Source organism: Canis lupus, chromosome 18 (genome assembly GCF_048164855.1).
Source record: "Canis lupus baileyi chromosome 18, mCanLup2.hap1, whole genome shotgun sequence".
NCBI classification, from domain to species: Eukaryota; Metazoa; Chordata; class Mammalia; order Carnivora; family Canidae; genus Canis; species Canis lupus.
Window position 1 is genome coordinate 5970940 of NC_132855.1, and position 23053 is coordinate 5993992.

The 23053-nt window shown below is 37.4% G+C and overlaps 1 protein-coding gene across 19 annotated transcripts in view; it reads left to right on the forward strand.

The window, feature by feature from the left end:
• The window catches only part of TFEC (transcription factor EC), a 222616-nt gene that overhangs the window by 173291 nt on the left and 26272 nt on the right, over positions 1-23053 (forward strand). For 18 of the 19 annotated variants that reach the window (XM_072783351.1, XM_072783352.1, XM_072783355.1 and 15 more), the window contains 2 exons: positions 4527-4778; positions 14233-14319. In XM_072783351.1, the coding sequence (XP_072639452.1) occupies positions 4527-4778; positions 14233-14319 (339 nt within the window). The remainder of the gene's footprint in view (positions 1-4526; positions 4779-14232; positions 14320-23053) is intronic. The other variant, XM_072783366.1, reaches the window with a different exon arrangement.

Consider the following 23053-nt stretch of genomic DNA (forward strand, 5'->3'; position numbering starts at 1 on the left):
CTCAGTTGAAATATTAATCTTCAGCCTACATTTCCTGGTATGAATATCTCTTACCACATTCGCACTTTATATTTATTTATAATGTTTTAGAAAATAAGGGAGATTATGAGTAAATGCATTCTTTTAAGTGCGATACAACAGATTTCTGCATATAGACAGAACCTTAGACTTAACATGCCCCTCATTATGTTTAGTTTGAAATAGCAGCATATCAGAGTGATACTGTTCAAGCGTAGTACTGAGTTCTATTTGTTTTTTTACTTGTTTTTATAAGCAAAATTTCGTTACATTTAGATGGTCTCAATCTCTGACAGTCCAGTGCACCAAATCATAGTTGACAACTGCTCCAGCTTTCTAGGCGAAGACTTTGATATTCTGGTTATGGCTTACCAACTCTTCTAGTAGATTCCCAAAGCTCTCCAAAATATGGTGGTCACCATAGTTATTCAAACGCTGTACTTCAATTACTTCAATGACTCATTCGGTCATTCATTGAACATATGTGAACACATTTTTAGTCACTTGCTTTGTGCCCTCCTCTGGGTTGTGTGCGAGATGTATGGCAGTAAAACAGTCAGCAAGAGAATCACAGTCCTTTCCCTTACAGGGCTCATATTTTTCTTCCCTTTCTAATCTCTGATGAGGCTGCAACTCTATGAAGGCAGGCACCGTGGTTATTTCCCTTCTGCCTTTAGTGCACATGCACTTGGCACTCAAAAAACATCTCTTAAATAAGTGGATAAATGAACAATGGCAACCTGTCATTTCATCTACTTCATCTCACAAAATCCTGGGACCTCCATAAGACAAATCCAATAGTTTAATGGTTATGTCTGCAGATGCCAGACAATTTAAAAGTATTTTAAAGTAGGCCACACATGGTTTGGCTGCTGATTTACGCTCCATTGTCTCGTTGTTCTGATATCAGTTCCTGACTGGAAAAGATGGAGGTTTTCTGGGGAGTAGTTTTTGCACATTCCATTGAATCTTTCCCTGCTCCACTAAGCTTCTAGTCCCTTATGCTTACTCTACAGATGTTCCATAGATGGCATCCCAGATGGTCCTCACCCATTGTAATTCTCTATAGAAGACCTCACTAATTTAGGCAAGATTAGAGATGATCCTATTTTATACTTTACTCTCTCTCTGTATACAGTGGCCTACAGAGGAGATGGTAGTCTTGCTCTGAGGAAGGAAATGGATTCATTTGAGTTCTTTTTTGCAACTAACATTTGTGAGCATCTCACAGCTTCTTGTCTTCTTTCTTGTTTTCTTTGATTTTTTTGCATTTGACATTTCCTTCCCTTTGCCCCTGTGCAGGACCATTTCCTTCCAACACCCAATTTATAACCACTTTCTCTTATAATTGTGTTTTTAAAATCAACTGCTTTTTGTGGCATTTTTATTTTTTAATTATTTTTTTAAGATTTTATTTTATTATTTAAGAGAGGGAGAGAGAGAGAGAGAGAGAGAGAGAGAGAGAGGCAGCGGAGTGGAGGGGCAGATGGAAGCAGACTCCCTGCTAAGCAAGGGAGCCCAATGTAGAGCTCCATCTCAGGACCCTGGGATCATGACCAGAACTGAATGCAGACACTTACCTGACTGAGCCACCTGGGCATTCCTTTGTGGCATTTTTAATTCATTGTATACACCACTGAGCTTTTCCTTTGCTCTCCAGTCATTTCAACTACTTTCTCAAGAGCAATTATTGCGTAGTGTTTAGGAAGGCAGCCTCTTGCATTGCAGCTCTATCCCTTGCTAGCAGAGTGATGAGAGGCATGTTATTAAACCTCTCTGTCTCTGTGGCTTCATCTACATAGTACAGTAGGGATTAAATGATACTTCCCTCCTAAGGTTGTAACAAAAAGTAAATGAAATAATGTAAATATCTTAGTACAGTGCCTACCTGTTGCAAATTATTATTATCATTATTGCTTTTACTGTAGTTGATATTAATACTGTCCAACTAGATCGTAAGCCTGTAGAGCCCTGGGATCACATTTACGACTCCTCTTGTACTCTTGGTGTAACAGCAAATGCAATAAGTACTCTAATGAAGGCTCTTAGAGTCAATGGATGAAAAGTAAAAAATGAATTAGTTAATGAATGTTGTAAATTCTGATTCAACATACTTTTCTTAGAACAAGAGGTATTTTTCATTTGTAGGGATACAATGTTCTTTAGTCTTCAATTACATTGTGTGATTCGTAAATCCAAAGACACTATTTATAATGTACATTTTGTAAATGTATACAGATTAAGAAGGATTAACTAAAACTGTAAGATATTCTAAATAGCTACCCTAAAAAAAATTATCACTGGCATTTTAATGAAATGTTATTTTACAGCTTTAAAGCTCATAGCAATATAATTAGTAATATGTGTAATCTTTATTACCAATCTTAATCTTTTTTATATGACTGAAAAATTATTTTATGGTAGTACAATTAAAATAATGCTAAAAATGTCAGCATAACAGAATTAAACTAAAGTAACTACTACAATATTGTACCCCAAACCAGCTAATTTAAATGCAAAATACTTTGTAAAGGCTATTTATCTGGGCTAATGCATGTTAAGGGATTTAAGGAGTAGTTTGTGTAGCTGAATAAAAGGAAAAATAAGCACTGTACAGCAATCTTTACTATTGTTTAACATGAGGGAAATATTTAATAGGTTTATATATAGGCCACTTGAGGAAAATGTATTAGAAGCCACATCACAGCATAGTAAATATTAAGAGGACTGGCAGGCAAAACTACCTTCAGAGTCTTTTAAAGGAAAAGCTTGACATACTTAAAATTGCACTTATGCAATTGATGTTATATTGCTAACTGTGATAACTAACCAGAATTTTAAGGCTTGTTTTTAAAAGGGATTTCAGACTACTGGACAGTTGTCCAGTTGGCACATGGCACCAGCCAGATTTTTCTCTGAATGCTTCCTTCAATTCATAATGGTCTACACAATTATTATTAAGTGAGAAGATGGAAAGGTTTAAAAGTAAGATTATTTATTTATTTATGAATTTATTTATGTAATCTCTCCACCCACCACGGGGCTCAAACTTACAACCCTGAGATTAAGATCAAGCCAGGTGGGGCACCTGGGTGGCTCCATGGTTGAGTGTCTGCCTTTGGCTTAGGGCGTGATCCTGGGATCCCGGGATCGAGTCCTACATCTGGCTCCCTGCAGGGAGCCTGCTTCTCCCTCTGCCTGTGTCTCTGCCTCTCTGTGTGTCTCTCATGAATAAATAAATAAAATGTTTTTTAAAAAAGATCAAGCCAGGTGCTTTTAAAAATAAGATTTTTAAAAATAAAAATAGGGAATGCCTGGGTGGCTCAGTCAGTTAAGCATCTGACTCTTGATTTCAGCTCACATCATGATCTCAGCGCCCTGGGATTGAGCCCCAAGTGGGCCCACGCTCTGCAGGGAATCTGCTTGAGATTGTCTCCCTCTCCCTCTCTATCGGCCCCTTCTCCTGCTGGTGCTTTCTTTCTTTGTCTTTCTCTCTCTCAAATAAATAAATACATCTTTAAACCAATAAAAATAAAAATAAGTCTAGCACAGAAATTTCAAAAAGTATGGAAAAAAAATCACTTAGATTTTCACTACCCATAAAGCATCATACTTCATACTTAGTATATATATTTCTAGTTTCTGCTCCATCATGGATAATTTTTAAAATATTTAATAAAAATAGTTGTGATTATGTCCCATGGAATATTTATATATAATATACAAAAATCCAAGAAATATAAAGTATATGAAAATTACTAACAGTAGTGAGTCAGCTATATTTTCCTTGTGTTATTTTAGACTTCCTTTTCTGGAACCTCAAAAAGTATTGCTACTTACATATTTATTCCAAATTTTAGTTCAGTTACATGTTATTTTGAGAGCTATTCTTAAAAACTTGATTAGCATTGAAAATATTTTAGTAAGTTTATTTTTTTTTTTTAATTTTTTTATTTTTTTTATTTATGATAGTCACAGAGAGAGAGAGAGAGGCAGAGACATAGGCAGAGGGAGAAGCAGGCTCCATGCACCGGGAGCCTGATGTGGGATTCGACCCCGGGTCTCCAGGATCACGCCCTGGGCCAAAGGCAGGCGCCAAACCACTGCGCCACCCAGGGATCCCTATTTTAGTAAGTTTAAATTACCTCTTAAAACTATCATCTAGGGCAGCCCGGGTGGCTCAGCAGTTTAGCGTTGCCTTCAGCCCAGGGCTTGATCCTGGAGACCTCTGATCGAGTCCCACGTCAGGCTCCCTGCATGGAGCCTGCTTCTCCCTCTGCCTGTGTCTTTGCCTCTCTCTCATGTGTGTCTCTCATAAATAAATAAATGAAATCTTTAAAAAAAACTATCATCTATTAATATCTTATGCAAATTATGACAGAAGCATAAACCATAAATCTGAACGAAGTGGATGTTGTGTGTCTATTGTCATAATTCAATTCTTGAAAATGTAACTCTGATTCACCAGATGATACTACACATGATATTTGTTCGGTTTTATTTTGTAGGTCTCAGCACATCTGGAAAGTCCTACGAAGTCCCAGCTACAGAAAGTCCAAAGACAACAAGTAAAACCCTTCATGACCCTTGACTACCAGATTGTCAACCAGACTCTTAAACGGTCACACCCTCCAACACCAAATAGTGCGCTTCTGGTACAGCATGGACACCAGTCTCCTGAGAGTGACACTGGCCTTACTGGAAATCCACTCACCAAGTTACTAAGTGTTGGGAAAGAAGATGACAATGTGGAATGGCATGTATGTCTAATAGCTACTTATGAAAATATATAATCAGTTTTTAAAAATTTAAAGAAATTAAAGTCTACATTTTATAGTAAACGTTCCAAATGCAAATGCATTTAACAAAAAGGGTGTCTTAATGTACTCACTTATAATAATTAGTTATGCACATATTAATTACAATATATAATGAAATATAACAACTCATTTCTTAATACCTCATTTCAGTTGTATCTCAATGTGAATCAAAATCGGCTCTAACAGTAATTTATGTTAGGAAGATTTAGCTTCGTAAAGATTTTCTGGAATATTTAGATAAATGTTTATCAATAGTTATATTATCTTAAATACACATTAAAATAAAACAAGAAGAAGTTGTTTAAATAGCAGTCAATATGCGCTCTAAAATAAAAAAAATCTTACTGCACTTAATATTTTATGGAATTATATCTGGATTTCTTACTGTTAATTATTCATTTATTTCTATTTTCAACAAATACTTGTCTACCATTTACTAAATAACAGGAATTTAAAGGTGTGAGGGATACAAAATGAATAAGAATGTGTACCTTCATGGAAGGTATGTTTATTATGTTTACTATGACCCGCTTGTGAATGAAATTTTGAAAAGCACTGAAAAATGAATTGAATTGGCAAACTACCAGAACTGGGGGGAAGATTTTCTTTAATATTTCAGTGTAGAAAAACTACATTTGTAGCTGAGCTTTCTATTCTTTTCCTTTTCTTTTTTTCCCATTTGATTTGTCAGAGGGAGCCACAGTCCTATGATCTCCCACATTTAATCTCCCAATCTACATTCCTGATGATTATTACTGATTTCAGGTCGCTGCTTTTTAGCTATGAAGTTTGTAGCCTTCAGTCACCAAAGAGTAATGCTCAGTACCCCGTTATGTGAATGCCAAGTGGTAGAGGAAGATTTCGTTTTTTGCACATTTTATGTTAATCTGGAAAAGGGAGAATAATAAGTATCTGGTAGACTGTTTAATAAAATGTAAAACAACCACAAAACAGGACTCATTGAAATCCAACACTGAGCATAAATCTCTATATGTGTTATCTACTGATAACTGTCAATAGGTGGATATATAAAGAATTTTTTAAAAAATGAATGTAGAGTTAGTTTCTCTATTCACTCTATGAAGAGCATAAAAATATATGTAGAATGAAAATCATCTGTATAGTAAATATTAGAACTCAACCCATACAATTTATCTTACAACCACCTTTCCAAAGTTCATTGCATTGTGTGGAAGATTGATTTCTAAAGGAAAAAACAAATCCCAAAGGATATGCATATGCCAGTCAGTTCCAGGCAAAACCCAGACAATGATCTTATTATGTATCTTATGAAATATGTTTTCTAAAAAATAAGAAAAGATAAGGAATATATCTATATCAGTGTTCTCAGTTTTTCTTAGTAAATGTTTTTATTCCCTAGGCACACAGCTTACCTTTTCTTTTATAATAGTTTTTACATTATAAAGGAAATTGATGTGATTTTAGTGGTCTTTCAGGTGGTGCTAGTCAAAAGGAGTTGCTGAGAAGGGCTGAAAGCCCCAAGAGGTGCAGAGCTCTAGGGGCAATGTGCACGTTGGTTACAGAAATTATTTTTCTATTTTTTAAGCCATTATACTTTCAACTATGTGTATATAGTTTCTTCTATCATTAATGTCTGTTTAATCATAAGTTTATTCAACGCGTTATTGTTTTAATCAGTGTGAGTTCTCTTTGAAGTCGACTTACCACGTGCACATTTTCACATACTGCCACCATGCACAGCCTTGTTATCTTTCATAGCTAAGATGTATCCTATGTTGTTGCAATTTCCTAATATTCTTTGATTCATGCTAGGAGTCCATGTCACAAAGCACCAAGTGTGCAGTCTTTAGAGTCAGACCATATGGGGTTAGAACCACCACTTACTAGCTGCATGGTCTCAGTCTTTAACCTCTCTCTTCCCAGCATTCCTACAACTTGAAGAGTTGTTTTGATGCTTGCATTTTTAAAGTTCCTAACACAAAGGCAGAGTGGGGGCTCAGGAGATGATGGCTGTTGCCATCCTTTGGTGTTTCTTTCTCCTACACTTGTCTTCCTGAGACATCATAGAGTATTTTATTAATTCAAAGAAGATCTCAGAAATCATAGCTACCACAGAATAAGTCTGTGAGAGCATCCTTAGAGTCAGGATTTGGGAATTGGTATTAGGAGTAACGTGGTGATTAAGGGTCTCTGACACAGTGAAATATAAAATCAAAAGAAACTTTTTATAGCCTAGGCCTTTCCGGGATAAAATTTGTATTCATGGCACACAAGACCCTTCCTGTTTAACCCTGGCCTCCTGACTCAACTTCTCATTCAGCTGCCCCATTGCACTCTGTGCTTCAGCCATATGGGTTCAGCCATATGGTGATTCTCACAGTGACCAGGTTCTCTCTTCTTATGTCCTTTCTTTATCAACTACTCATTCAGTCTCCACCATTTGTCTAGATTATTCTAACTCTTCAAAATCCATTTCAGGTTTCTTCTCTAAGGAGCTTTTACTAGTGGTTCCCTGTGTGGATGAGCACTTATTCTCGGACTTCTCATAGTAACACCTGTGTCATGTGGATAAAAATTGTATTATTCAGCACAGCATCTTCACAGCACATACTATCTCTTAATTATTCATTTTCTTGTTTTCTTATCTGCTGTACCTCCTAGAAGCTATAGGTTGAGGGGAAGAGAAAAAAAAGCAAATAATTATAATATTATGTAGAAAGGATAATGGTATAGATAGGAGCATGAAAGTGCTGTTTTCATTCAGAAATGTCCATAGTAAGACTTAGAGAAAGTGCCTAGTGGGGGCATTTACACAGATTAGGGAGCATGAGTAAAGAATAAAGGTGGAGGGGGCAGCCCAGGTGGCTCAGCGGTTTAGCGCCATCTTCGGCCCAGGGCCTGATCCTGGAGACCTGGGATCGAGTCCCACGTCGGGCTCCCTGCATGGAGCCTGCTTGTGTCTCTGCCTGTGTCTCTGCCTCCCTCTCTCTCTCTCTCCCTGTGTCTCTCATGAATAAATAGATCAAATCTTAAAAAAAATTTTTAAAAAAAGAATAAAGGTGGAGAACAGCAGAAAATGAGGTGAGCAGAAAAAGAGAGGCAGGTGGCACAAAAGGTGACAAGAGATGACAACAATAGACAAATCACAGAATCCATGTCAATCAATTTCAAATCCTTGAAAGGTTTAACTGTGGGGGCTGGAGTGACATAATCAGATTTGACCATAATATTCTGTCCTCTATGTAGAAGAGGAATGCATCCAGGAGGGAGAGGGCCAGCTGAGAGTTAGAGTTGAGGTATGTGGGAGACCACCATGTGGAGATGCCAGTAACAGCTAGAGATCCAAGTTCACCTTGAGGAGAGTAATCTAGACCAGAAAAAGAGATTTGAGAGTTGCCAGCACATGGGGGATACTTAAAAGCTCAAGTGAGAAAGAGAGCTCCTGGAGATCATGAATATAGTCAAGTCGGGAGAGCAGGGAACCAAGGATGGGATGGAGCCATCAGCAATATTGAAGTGGGGGGGTGGTCACAGAGGAGAGACTGTCAAGGTAAAATAAAAAAGATAGCCAGCGGGGTGTCATCGAAGCCAAAGAAAGAATTAGGATAAAGAAGGAGGGAATAAACTATACACTCAAGCGTAGCAGCCAAGTCTACTGAAATAAGAGCTGATACATATCTATTCAATCTGGCTGTTAAGCAGTCAAGGAAAATAACAACAAAAGGAATTTCAACAGGATGGTGGGCAGAAACCATTTGACAGGAGGTGGAGAGGTTGAAACCTGGGATGTTTGGGATGACTGGAAAGATAATAAGGCAAAGACAGAGAGTCGTAAACTGAAAATGGTTTACTTGATCTGCAACAGGGTCTAGATTGGATCTACAAGGAAGATTGTGTTCTGATGAGTGAGATCATGGAATTTAGGATTTTAGAAATGGAGTGGTTTAGAGGATGACAAGACTCAAGGCCTGGCTAAAGAATAAGCAAAGAGAAGGCTAAATTCAGATTTATGATTTTGAGAGAGGCAAGTTAAAATATTCAACTACAATTGTTAATTTATTTTTCTGTAGAATTCTGACAAGTTGTTGCTGTAGGTATTTTTAAGGGCACGTGAATTTCTGTTCATTTGGTATTACTTTTCCTTTAAGATTTTATCTTGAATTTTATACAGCCATTAGGCATAGCATTGCAACTGTGATTTCCTTTTGGTCATATTTGTGGTACATCTTTTCACTTTATTTTCAGCTTTCTCTCTTTTTTTATTTTAATTAATGATACAATACCTAGATTCTTGAAGTAGTATGTTAGTTCACTTACATTCTTGTTATTACCATTAGGATTTATTACCTTTTTAATGTTTTAAAATGCCTATGTTTCATTATTTGCCATTTTTTTCTATCCTCCATTGAACAGGTTAAGTTTTTCTCTCTTTTATTTTTTTGTTGCTCTAACTTTTTAAGGTACATAGTTATATTTTTCTGCATCTATATCATTGTTTAACTAGGTCTATGTCATACCCTCAAGTAAAAATCTTCCTGAATATGGTCTTATCTTCTTGTTCTCACTTATCTCCCTGTATTGAGATTTATAGTATCTCTCTCTCTCTCTCTCTCTCTCTCCCCCTCTCCCCCTCCCTCTCTCCCTCCCTCCCTCCCTCATCTCTCTGTCTATCTATATTCTTGTTTAGGCCACAGAATTTTTACTTTTATTCACTCATTTTTCTTTTTCTTTTTTTTAAAGATTTATTTATTTGACAAAAAGAGAGCACTTGCGCACACATGTGCATATGCCTATGGGGGGGGGCAGGAAGAGAAAAGTAGACTCTCCACTGAGCAGGGAGCCCCCACATGGGGCTTGATCTCACAACCCTGAGATCATGACCTGAGCAGAAATCAAGAATTGGACACTCAACCAACTGAGCTACCCAAGCACCCCTATTTATTCATTTTTCTTATATTTTGTATAGATTTTATAGGTTTTTTTACCCAAGATTTTATTTATTTATTTATGAGAGACACACAGAGAGAGGCAGAGACACAGGCAGAGGGAGAAGCAGGCTCCCTACAAGGAGCCTGATGCAGGACTCAATGCCAGGACCCCGGGATCACAACCTGAGCCAAAGCCAGATGCTCACCCACTGAGCCACCCAGGTGCCCCAGATTTCATAGTCATGTTTATCATCTAACTGCAGTACCTCCTGGAAGAGTTTTTCAAAGGCTTTTTGCCTTAAAACTTCTGAGTTCTGCCTTAGAACAATTTTTTTTTTCCTTAGAACAACCTTATTTCACCCCACATACTTAAAGGATATTTTACTGGTTATAAATGTCCAGGTTCAACGTTCTTTACCTTTTTATTTTATTTTATTTTATTTTATTTTATTTTATTTTATTTTATTTATTTTATTTTATTATTTTTCATTCATTCATGAGAGACAGAGAGAGAGAGAGGCAGAGACACAGGCAGAGGGAGAAGCAGGCTCCACGCAGGGAGCCGGACGTGGGACTCGCCCTGGGCCAAAGGCAGGTGCTAAACCACTGAGACACCCAGGGGTCCCCAGTTCTTTACCTTTAATACTTCAATTATTATCCCATTTTCTTCGTGTACCCAGTGCTGTTGAAAACTTTCATTGTTGGTCTTTTGTAGATATTTATTTTTAAACGTGTCAAATCTTATAAATGTTCTATTGCCTTCAAATCTCATAGTTCACATACCTATTATCTCCATTTTTATTTTAGTTAAAATAATTTGCTTCTTATTTTATTATCTTCATTTACCATTTTGAAGATGCTTATTCTGCTGATCTGTAATTCTTCTTTTGTCTAATATATTATTTCTGTTTCATCTGATATAAAGTGTTGTGTTTATTGTCTTTTTAGAGACAACAACTGGATTCCTAGGTTTGATTAATTTTGAACATTCCTGGAAGCTATGAAGGAAGGTTTTGAATGGATTTTAGCTATTAAAATCAATTTAGGATAATGGAGGAACCAATGTCTTTAATAAATTGGAGGCAAAAATAGTCAAGTCAGTGGGTGACAAAAATGAAGGATAGATGTGTTAGAGAAGCAAAGAAGAGCCTCCAAGGAGGGTGGGTTTTCACATGTAGGAAAGAAAGGGTTTCTAGTGAAATAGGAGAAACCTATGTTTATTGACAACAGGGAAAAATTAAAGATGCAGGAGAGTGAGTCATTTAGGATGCAAGTTTCTGGGAAGAAAGGGGAAAAATGATATATATATAATTTTGGTGAAACTTCTAGAGATACTCCAAAGAAAAGCATTTATCGTAAATTGTGTTTAGCATCCTTCTTTCCTCAGGTCTTCTTTACATTTATCCAGTACAAATTTGTTTGTCCATTAACGATAAATGAGAATGAGAGAAACATCATGAAATTAAACTTTGAGTTTAGTAACAATCAAGAACATATTTTAAAACTTTCATGGACTATGCTAAACAAAAGAAACAAAATATGCATATTTATTACCCTAGATCCTTTAACAATGTCTCTATGCACATGCAATAACGTCTAATGTCCAGACCATATGTGGAATCCAAAAAACAAAACAAATGAATAAACAAACAAAAAAAGCATAATCAGACCTATAAATACAGAGAACAAACTTATGATTGCCAGAGGGAATAGGAGTGGAGAATAGGCAAAGCGGGTGATGAGGAGTGTGAAGTACAGGCTTTCAGTCATAGAATGAATAAATCATGGGAATAAAGGCCCAGCATAGGGAATGCCCTCGATGGTATTATAATAGTGTTGCATAGTGACAGATGGTAGCTACACTTGCGGTGAGCATAGCATAACATATAGACTCATCAAATCACTGCGTTGTACACCAGAAGCTAATGTAGCATTGTGTGTCAACTGTACTCAAATTTAAAAATTAAAATTAATTAATTATTTAAAAAATCCAGACCATTGTCAAGAGCCCGCACCCTTGAAGATGGTACTCGCGAACCACATGTGGCTATTTAAAATGTAATGTTAAATTAATTCAAATTCAATAAAGCCTTTAAAAATTGAATGAGATAAAAAAAAAAACTTAATTCTGAGCCTGGGAATTTGAATAAAAACTTGAGAAAGGAAGATTTAATCCCTCAGTTAAACTAGCTACATTTCAAGTGCTCAGTAGCCACATGTGGTTAGTTGCTATGGTATTAGACTGTGCGGATGTAGGACATTCCTATGCTTGCAGAAATTGTTGGGGGACACCACTGGGCTAGAGGGCTTTGCAACCTACAGAGCATACTTTTCAACTTCGTCTCAAACTTATCTCCTGCTCCCTTCCCATTGACTAACCTTCACGTTCCAACCTTAAGATCTTTGACATTTTTGCTTCCTTTCCAAAACTACTCATTGCCATGTTGTTCATGTCTTTTTTTCAAATATCAGTAAGCCCTTCTCTGACCATTTCTAGTGCAACACTCATCCCCGTCAAGCTCTCTCCCCCACCTGCTTTAATTTCTTCAGACCATTTGTTATTAAGCCGTTTATTGTCTCTTTCCTCATTAGTGTTAGAGCTCCAAGAGGGCAGAGACTTTGTGCTGCTTGCTTTTATCGTTCTAGTACTTACAACGTGGTCCTGCAATAAATACTGCTCCACAAATTTTTGTTAAATTAATGCTAAAGCGCGTTCCAATTTTTTGGCATATCAACTTAAGGAGTATCTTAGTGGAAGTCTGAATATTTGATTCTCTAAGGTTCTCAGAAATCTTGCGTAGAAGATAACATTAACAGAATCATAAAATGTTTTTATCTATCTCTCCAAGTTTATCCTCATTGTTTCTGCACATGTTATAGGAAATTCAGAGTACTACAGCTGTATAAATTCAGCATTCTCATTATCTTGGAGTCTACACCATATTTTAAAATTTCATTGAAGAGAATATAATGGGAGAGAGGAGAGCGAGAGCCAGAGAGGGAATGGGGAGAGGGGGGAACAATCAGACTATTTTTAAAATACAAGCTTTTTTTTATTTATTTATTTATTTATTTATTTATTTATTTATTTATTTATTTATTTAAAGTTTGATGAGGAACTATTTCTTGTTGTTTCAAGTCTTTTTTTTTTTTGTTTCAAGTCTTTATTTAAATTCTAGTTAGCTAACATTAGTGTAACATTGGTTTCAGGAATAGAATTTAGCGATTCACACTCACATACAACACCCACTGCTCATCACAAGTGCCCACCTTCACCTCCACCCCCCATTTGGTCATCCTCCACTCACCTCCCTCCACTAACTCCCTCCATTTTTCCTCTAAGGCTAACAGTCTCAATGGCTTACCTCCCTCTGTTTTTTTAAAGGCAAACATTTAAAATCTTCTCCAACTAAAGTAGAGAAAGGAAGGAAGGCTATTTTAGAAAGGAATTTGAGAAAGGGAGTAAAAAGCTGATTTAAAGTATGATTTTAGGGGACGCCTGGTGGCTCAGTGGTTGAGCATCTGCCTTTGGCTCAGGGCATGATCCCAGGGTCCTGAGATCAAGTCCCACGTTGGGCTCCCTGCATGGAGCCTGCTTCTCCCTCTGCCTATGTCTCTGCCTCTCTCTCTCTCTCTCTCTCTCTCTGTGTGTGTCTCTCATGAATAAATCAGTAAAATATTTTTAAATAAAATAGACAAAAAATAAAGTAGGACTTTAGGGCCCATTTTCCAGAATTTCAATCCTGCCTTTGTCACTCACGAGCTTTGTAACAAGTTATTGCACATTTCTTCCCCTCAGTTTCCTCATTTGTACAACAGAGGTAATGATGGTATCCACTTCCTATTTGTTGTGAAGGTTAAATGTGCTGGTGTATGTGAAGCACACAGAAAGTGCCTGGCTCATCTCCCGTCCCCGCACTGTATGCGTCTGCTATTGTTACTATTTAAGGGGTCGGTGATTGTTGTTGTTTGTTGATATTGCTATTATTATTATTAGCCATTAGGGGAAGTTGGATAGTGTGTTTCCACGTAGTTTGTTTCCATGTAGACCAATCAGCTGGTTTGACCACTGCTGTTTGAATATCCACCTATAAGATGCAATCAAAACATTTCAAAAGGAAAATAAAGTTTGTAGGAAGTCATCTCTCTACATGTTAAGTACATGGGCTCTGGCTTGAGGCACCTCATGATAACCACTCTATTTATATAGATACTGATTTCCAAGGAGTAGCCCAGGGTGGTTGGCCCAGCCATCACCTGCCAGCTGGTGGAAGCAAATGCATGGAAAAGGAGCACAGATCAAAGAGTGGCAGGATTTCTTCATTTTAAGTTCTGAAGTATTCTGGGTTTTGATATACATATAACCTTAATTTAAATATCCCTTAAAACTTTTAAAGATTGCTAAATTTTTTTCTCTCTGAATTAGGCTGAAGCACAACTCTTATCATTATGCACAGTATTCTAAATGTATTATATTTTGCTAGATGGAAGACGTTATTGAGGATATAATCGGTATGGAATCAAGTTTTAAAGAGGAAGGAACAGACTCTCCTCTGCTATTGCAAAGAACAGTAAGTGTTTCCAGACCCGAGGAGGTCAATGAGATTGAGATAAATAATGGCATCTGATGATAAGGAAAAGACATTCAATTTGATTAGTAAATGGTATCTTTTTCTACGCTTTTGATGCAGTCACAAGATAACAGCTGAATATTAGGAAATATTATTGGTGCAGAAAAAAGATTATGTAATGTTATTGGGAAGATGATAGGGCTTGTGATATTCTCTCCATCTATCTATTTAATCCCTATAAACATCCATCTAATTATATATTCTAATCTGTTATAGCATTCTAATCAGTTATAAATGTTATAGCATTTATAGATTTAATTTTCAGATTTCCTGAAACACAGCACACAATCAAAACACCCTCATGAGCTAATGGCTAAACTTTTTTTACCACAACTGGTACCATTTTACCACAACTGGACCATCAGATTCAGAGGCTCTACACCTTGTAGAGACGAAAAAATTATAACAAAAAATATGACTTTACTTTAGGACCAATAACCTGAGATCAAAGATGAACTTAAGTAGAACAGGCCTCACCCTACTTGAAGGCATGCGGACAGACATCTATGTTGCAATCAGCACAAATTCCTGGAATGACACGTAATGAACGGATGGTTTCTTATCTCCTGTTTGATTGCTGTTACCTCCTCATTGCTCATTTATTAATCACTAAAAATGTTATTTGTAAAGCGTGTGCGAAGTCTTTTCATGTACTTTGAAGGGTTATTGTTGGTTTGCTTATTGTCTTAGATCTTTTAGAAAAATGAGAAAAAATATGAAAGATTGTGATTGAATTGTTATTTTAGACATTTCATTTAAAGAAAATACATTTTGACTATATTATGTGATACAGATATTTTTCATCAGTAAATCAATGAGCTGGGATACGTGAATGATGAACATATAAAGTTAAGACCTTAAGAAAAAATTACTTTTTTCTCTTTTATTTCTTTTGTTCCAGACACAATATCTAGAAAGAAGTATCTCTTTCCTCCTTTTCTCTGGTATCCAAGAGCTCATAGGACAGGTCACTAATACTGGCATTATCTGACAAAGGTCAAATGAGATTTAAAACCTAGTCTTTTTGCAAGTTTTATTTTTATTTTATTCTATTTTTTTTAGGATGGACTGACAATTCTTTCTACGTCTTCTGTCTTCAGATTTCAAGCAGCATAGTTATATGAAATCTGACTAATTCTCTAGATAAATATATTATTAATGATAATTTCTCCCTGCCTAATTTCACAGCATGAAGATACTATTGTCTTAACTAGTATTCAGCTTCTGGGTTTCAGTAAATGATATTAATTTCCTGCAATCTTTTCTTTCTATGTGGTACTCATTAAAATTGGGTACAGAAACATTCTCTTTGTTAAACGATTGTGCTTGTTCTGTAGAGGCTGCATAGAATGGATGACTCAGGACAAATTAGTGGCAATAACTATCTGGAATTTACTTTTGATATCTAGGATGTACTTTTAAAAAGATAGATACTACTGGCCTACCTGCACTTACACAAAGAAATATCTGTGTGTTGACCAATCGCAAAACCAAAGAGTTTAGTTAACCAAATATAGTGATTCTATATGTATTGTGTGCAAAGCATAATACACGTGCCATAGGAAACTGAAGTAGAATAAGACACAATTCACAAGCCAAGAGGTCACAGGATAGTGGGGTGGGGGAGTGAGGTGTACCTGAGAGTCAGGGAGGGAGAGTGTGGATTTTGGTCTTAAACCCAGGTTCCAATCTAGACACTGTGCAAGTCACTTAACCTCTCAGCTTTCTTCTACATTACAAGAATTATTAAAATATTTATCTCCAAGGCTGGTTTTTTTTAAGATTTTATTTATTTATTCGTGAGAGACACAGAGAAAGAGGTAAAGACCCAGGCAGAGGGAGAAGCAGGCTCCCTGTGGGGAGCCCGACATGGGACTCGATCCCGGGAGCCCAGGATCACATCCTGGGCCGAAGGCAGACGCTCAACTGCTGAGCCACCCAGGCGTCCCTACAAGGCTGTTTTATATTAAATCTTAGTATACTACATGTGTACATTGAAATATTAGTCAGAGAGTTGCTCTGGAGTTTGAGTGAAGGAGAAACCATATTAAATTGATATATTTTTTTTTTTTGTAAATGCTTTAGGAAAAGATGTTTGAAATATAGTTATGAGGGATAGTTAAGGTTCTAAGAGGCAGCCAAGGACACAGAAAAGTAGCAAGTCTTGAACATAAGAAAAAGCAAGAGGGGAGGGGGGAAAAGGATGTTTAAGAATGGCTGATAGAACAGAGGAGACTCTGAAGGATTTTTGTAGTTCATGTGGATAAAAATAAAGACCTGTTGGATTCAGAAGAATGCTTTGAGTGAGCGTGTTAGCCAGTGAACTTTTGGTACAGATGGTAGAAACTGGCTCATCTGGGGCTTAAACATGAGAGAAGTTTGTTGGTTCATGTGCTGTGTAGATTCCTAAGTAGTGCCCCATGTGGGCAGCCCCCCGAAACTTCGCCCTTGTTTTCTTCTGTGCTGGCTCTATTCCCAGCCATTGAGCAAACACTGTCATGGCCTGTTCCTAGCTATGCACATACTTCCTTCTTGCCAACCCAGTTTGTTTTTGTTTTCGTTGTTTTTTTTGTTTGTTTGTTTGTCAGCTTTGGGTTTTTTGGCAAACACCTACTTCTGCACAAGGAAGAGAATTTTCTGATTAATTGAAGTCAATCCTGGTGGCCCCACTTCCCCTACCAGAGACAGCTTTAAGAATGGGCTCGTGTTGCAATTTTGACATGTTGAGCTGCCTTCCGGGAACTTCCTTAAGTCTTTAAAGTAGACCCCAAGAAAGAGAAGGGTTTTGCCTCTTCATGACGTTATAGGATAATGGGACTTATGTAGTCATTTTATTGCCCAGAAGCTAAATAGACTAAGGAAAACCAAACCAAACCAAACCAAACCAAAACAAAACAAAACAAAAAAAAAAAAAAAAGAAGAAGAAAAGCCAAAAGAAATGCTGCTTATATGCCCTTGGCAAATTCTTTGCCTGTGGATTTCATATTATGTAAGATTTTTTTTTTTTGCCTTTATTTGATAAGCTAAGTGTGTCTGATTGTTATAACCAAATTCATCCTAATGAATACACTCCAGGCAGGCTTGGCGGCCTAAGGGAAGAAGAGCATTCCTCTTGGTTCCAGTTAAATCCCCGGGATGATTCTTACTGGAGCAACGCCTGTCATTTATCTATGCCTCAGCCAGCTGCTCTGAGTCTTAGAGTTGAGCAGCCCCACGCAACAAATTCCCTAGACTAAGTGAGAACGAGAAGAGGAGTTGTTACCAAAATAAATGTCAGTGAATTCTAATGAGGCTAAACCAACAGATGTCATTATGGTGAGCTTCAAAAGTGAGATATTTATTAATTCACAATAACTATCATTAATTTCTCACCTATTATTTGAAGCTCACTTTTCTATGCATTTTACATACATTTTCTCTAGTTCTTGTGGAGATCGATGGAATCTCAGGAGCCGTCTATTGAGTGCTTAGTCATGGGGACAGGCTCTGGCAGTGGTGTGAGAGAAAGCCTTGGATCTCACCGAGCTAAGATTCATCTCGGGACCACGGCCTACAGGCTTAGCTACAAGTCATGATATAACTTCTGTTGATGGGAAACTTGGAAGCTGCTGAGGGGAGCCTTGGACCCCTTGTGGTGGGCCTTCCAATTTATCCAGCTTGAATGAACTAGTGCAAGGTCTTCACAGATCAATTCAGCCTGGGTCTTTCCCACCCAGAAATGAATGCTGAGTGATGAGTGACTGGAAGCAGAAAAATTAAGAAGTTACCTCTCGATTTCTATTGGCTACCTCTCAGTTTCTTCTCAATGCAACTATATAAACTAGATGGCGAGGAGCTAAAGTGCAGGAAACCTTCAGCCAAATCAGTCATGCTTTCGACAAAACCCTAACCGGTCAGTTTCTCAGTCCCTTTAGCGTCAGTGCATTTTTCTCTTCCCCATTTAGCCCCCCCTTTGCATGATGATATCCTAGATCTTGTTATTGCCATTTTTTTCTATCCCCTAATGTTTTTATTTCACTTTTGACCATTGCATTCTATTTGCTGAGTGCTTCTGTAGTTTTCTTATTTCACCAATTGTTCAAGCTCTAAATCGATGCACTCTATCACTATTTTCAATAGCTATGACTCTGCACTTGCAACATTTTGAAAATGTCTAGAGTCTTTGGTCAAGCACTATAACCAATCCTCTTGCAAACACTCCTAACATATCTCTGGGTTTTTTTTGGTGATTTTTTTTTTTTCATTTTACTTCCCTAGCAAAGCCCCAACCTGATTAAACTTCTCTCATCTTACTCCACAACTCAACCTGAGCCACTTAATGGATAAAATTTCACCACATTTCTCATAGTTTTCACCTCAAGTACATCACCAAAATGTCACAGGGCCTTTTACCACCACTGTGGGAATTCACAGCTATTCCCTGGTAAATATTCCCATTAACTGAGACCATTTTTTAAAAATTCCTTCTCTTTTCACTTCAAATCTCCACAATTCATTGCCCATTCTTCCTTTTTCAGCCGATTTCTCTTTTACAGTGTATTTCAAAGAGCAAATGTATGCAACGCTATTGGAACTCATTCATTACTCGGCATCTCCAGTTATACGAAACCACCTGTATCTGTTTTCATTTCTTCCACCATCTCTTCTATAGAATAATTAGAATAATTGCTCCAGCTCACGATCTAAAGCCAGCCCACCACGTGTGCTCCAGATCTCACTCCTTCTTACCTTCTCAAGGACTTTGCTTCTCTAAGTAGTGACTCCCTCTCCTACATAATCAGTCTATTCTGATCTATTGGGTTATAAGTATCAGTCTTACACTGGTCTTTAGTAACACTCCCTAAAAATAAAACCAAACCCCCAAACTCCCTTTGAACACATTTTCTGTCTGGCTGCCATATTATGTCATGACTGACTCACACACAAAAGAACTTCTTGCTTCTATCCTCACTCTGCCACCATTTGCTCCCCTCCTGTTTTCTAGTCTCCAACAGAGCTGTCGTCCTCACAATTCTAAAGGAGCTCTTCAAGCCAACCGAAGCAGAAGCCAGCAGTAAGTTCTCCATTCTCACCTGACTTGGCTTCTTGGTGGTATTTGCCATGGTTGACCACTCTTCCTTCTTAAAGTACCATCTGGGATTCTATGGCACCACCTTTTCTGGTTTTCTATTACCTTGCTGGTTCTTTCTCTTCTAACAGATGTCTAAATGCTCATGTGTACCAAGGCTAGGACTTCAGCCCTCTTTTCTCATGTATCAATACATCCTACGGGTGACCTCCACCCTTCTCCAGCCGATCTCTCCCCTCTATGCTTGTATATCCTCCTGCTTGTTGTCTTTTATGCTCCTAACAGACATCTCAAACAATATGACTAACAAAAAGTCTCTGTCCTCCCCCCCACACCTATCCCAATCTCCTTTTGGTTTATCTAGCACCCCCACTCCAAGAGTCATCTTTCTTCTCTCTCTTACTCAGACATCTGCACATCTATCAATATGTCCTAAGGAGCATCCGAGATTATCTGAATCTCACAGCTTATCAGCATCTCCATTAAAACGCTTTTCCAGACTGCCATTATCTCTCACTTGAACCTCAGAAACTGACTGCAGCCAAACTTCCCTGCTACTTCTTGCCCCCTTACAGCTGTTCATGCAGTAGCCAGAATGCTCTGCACAAAGCAAAAATCAGATCCTGTTTCTCCTTGCTTCACATGCTATTAACTTCCTAAAATCCTCAGAATATAATCCAGACACTTTACCATTGTCAGCATTTCCCTTTAACTTTAGGCTCTGGCCTCTATAGCCTTCTTCTTGCTCCCTGAACATGACATGCAGACTATCATCTTAGGGCCATTGAACTTCCTTTTGTGGCTTGGAATACTTTGTCCCAGAACTTCACACGGCTGCCCCTTTATGTTTCCAACCTTTAGACAATGCCACCTTGTCAGAGAGGCCTTCCACAAACAGCCTAGCTAAAAGATCCCATCTCATCATTCCCAAAATCAATATCAAATTTTGATAACCTCTGACTCGTATGATTAGAATTATTATTTTATCTACTTATTTATTGTATGCTCCCACCCCTAGAATGTAAACTCCTTGAATATAACAGTTTTGTCCATTTTGTTCACTTCTGTGTCCCTGGACCCTAAAGCTGTGACCTCTTCATTATTATATCGTCAGCACCTGGCACTGGCACCATCCCTAGCACATCGTAGGTGTTCAGCAAATGCATGTGAAATAAACACTTCAAAATACACACGTAGGGATCCCTGGGTGGCTCAGTGGTTTAGCACCACTTTCAGCCCAGAGTGTGATCCTGGACACCCGGGATCGAGTCCAACGTCGGGCTCCCTGCATGGAGCCTGCTTCTCCCTCTGCCTGTGTCTCTGACTCTCTCTCTCTCTCTGTGTCTCTCATGAATAAATAAATAAATACAATCTTGTAAAAAAAATACACACATAGTATTGAAAAAATGATTCCCATCATACATTAGTACTTAAAAAATTTTTAATGGGAAAAAAAGCAGTAGCAACAAGGATAACAACCATAATAAAAGCTACCGTGCCTTAGGTACTTGCTACATGACAAGGATTGTGCAGAACATATTTAGTGAAAAATTGCATTGATCATCACAACAAACCTATGGGATAGAGACTAGTATTACCTATTTTCACTTTATAAATGAGGAAGGAGGCTTAGAGAAGTTCACTAATTTGTTCAAGTCATGCAGTTAGTGAATGGCAGGGTAGGGTTTGAAATCCAGTCGTGTATGATACTAGAGACAGCAGCAATCCTCCTCCTCCTCCTCCTCCTGTCCCAGAAGCCTCAGAAGGAAGCTGATTCCTAGAACTGTAGAATCATAAGAGTTGACGGGACCTTAGACTGATCTGATTCTCTGCCACTCCAGCGGAATGATTGCTTGGCCTAAGAGTTTAGATCTGTTTCCCTATAATTTCCACCAGTTGGTCTTGGTTTCACCCCTTCCCTTACGAGATGTGGTTGTGCATAGTAACTCATATCTTTTATCCTCCATAGCTCTTTTCTCAATCAGGTGTCTGTAAATGCTGGTGGCATTTGGCAATCTCAGTAAACTGTTATAGTTCAAGACCATTCCAGAGACGAGGACTGAGTAAATATTAACAACCCCTTGTGCTTGGTTGGAACTTGAGAGGACTGCATAACATCAACAAGCAAGCTTTTGTCAATCACAGCCTAGACCAGATTAGTCTTAAAGTCCAAGGGAGCCAAAGTTCACCTTGGCACAGAGTTTTCTGTGCAGTCCTCTCAGCTATTGTTTGCCAGTTTTTAAGGAAAAGAAAATGATGAAGTAGAAGGAGAAAATCGTGGCTCTCTTGGAGGTTAGAGACACTGCCGAGTTAAAACTGGTGAGCAAGTGCATTTTGGAATTACTTCAGTGTTTGGAGATGAAACCACCTTAAATACTGAATAAACTTTATAAAGTAATAGGCAATAAAACAAGGTATGTAGAAATTGAGCTTTGAAATGCATAATATATAATCTGCTGTACAGACAAGCTTGTTTACTTACAAGATAGTTTTTGGTGCTCTGGATAGAGTAAAAATATTGTTATACTCTCTTTAGTAAAAAAAAAATTGTTAAAAATATTTTATTGGGATTTTTCTATCAAAAAGTGAGGATTCCCTTGGTTATTTATTGCAGTGTTTACATTAAATCAATAACTGTTTTTGTTAGTTTAGTACTAAATAGATCATGTGCATATAAAGTATATGGTACTAAAGTATTTATAAGTTACCATCTCTATTTTGTGCTTTATCTTTTCTACTTAAGTTATAAGCCAGCTGGCCAAGGACAAGGGACATTCTACTCCCGCCCAACACATTATTTTTTTTATTCACTCATAATAGAACAAAAATAATAATAACTCAGTGGGACTTCCCTATTCAATATTTGTCATTCAAACCTCATAGCCCAGCTTTTGCAAATAAAATAAAGAGGGAGAGCAATGATGTGTGTCTTAAAACTGGAAAAATCTAGTTTACCACATTTAAATGAATAAATACCCCAAAGGGAAAAAAAGTAATCTTTTAAACGTCAGTTTTTTGTGTATACATACATTGTGTGGTATATGCTTCCCTACAGCGCTCTCTCTTTATGCCTAATGTTTGTCTTCTTTTTATGTCTGCAGTTATTCTAATAATCTCATGCTCACTTTTACCATTTTAGTTCCACAGTGACTATCTTCACAGAACAGAAAAATAGAAGATTAAGCCATTTAAAGTTTTTCTCAGTTTCCCATGAAATTTAATACTAAATATGTGCTATGGATAGTTATGTAGATATCACACATTCGCATATATATATATATATATGATTTTTTGCTTTTAGTATTTATACTGAAAAATTGTCTGAAAATATATAACTATATGTATTTTTTTCCTCTTTTGTATTTATAATGAGATATTCTGGGAGAAAGACATGTCACACACACAGACCACACAGACACATGTACATAATATGCATATGTAATACATCTATGCATATACACTATACATATGTATGTTCACACACAACCCTCCAGGAAATTCTCAGGGTTTTAGATAAGCAATTAATTTTCACGAACATGGTAAGTAGTGTATACTGTTGTGCTCCCCATGCTGAGTGAATATAAATGAAGAGGGGTAAAACGATAA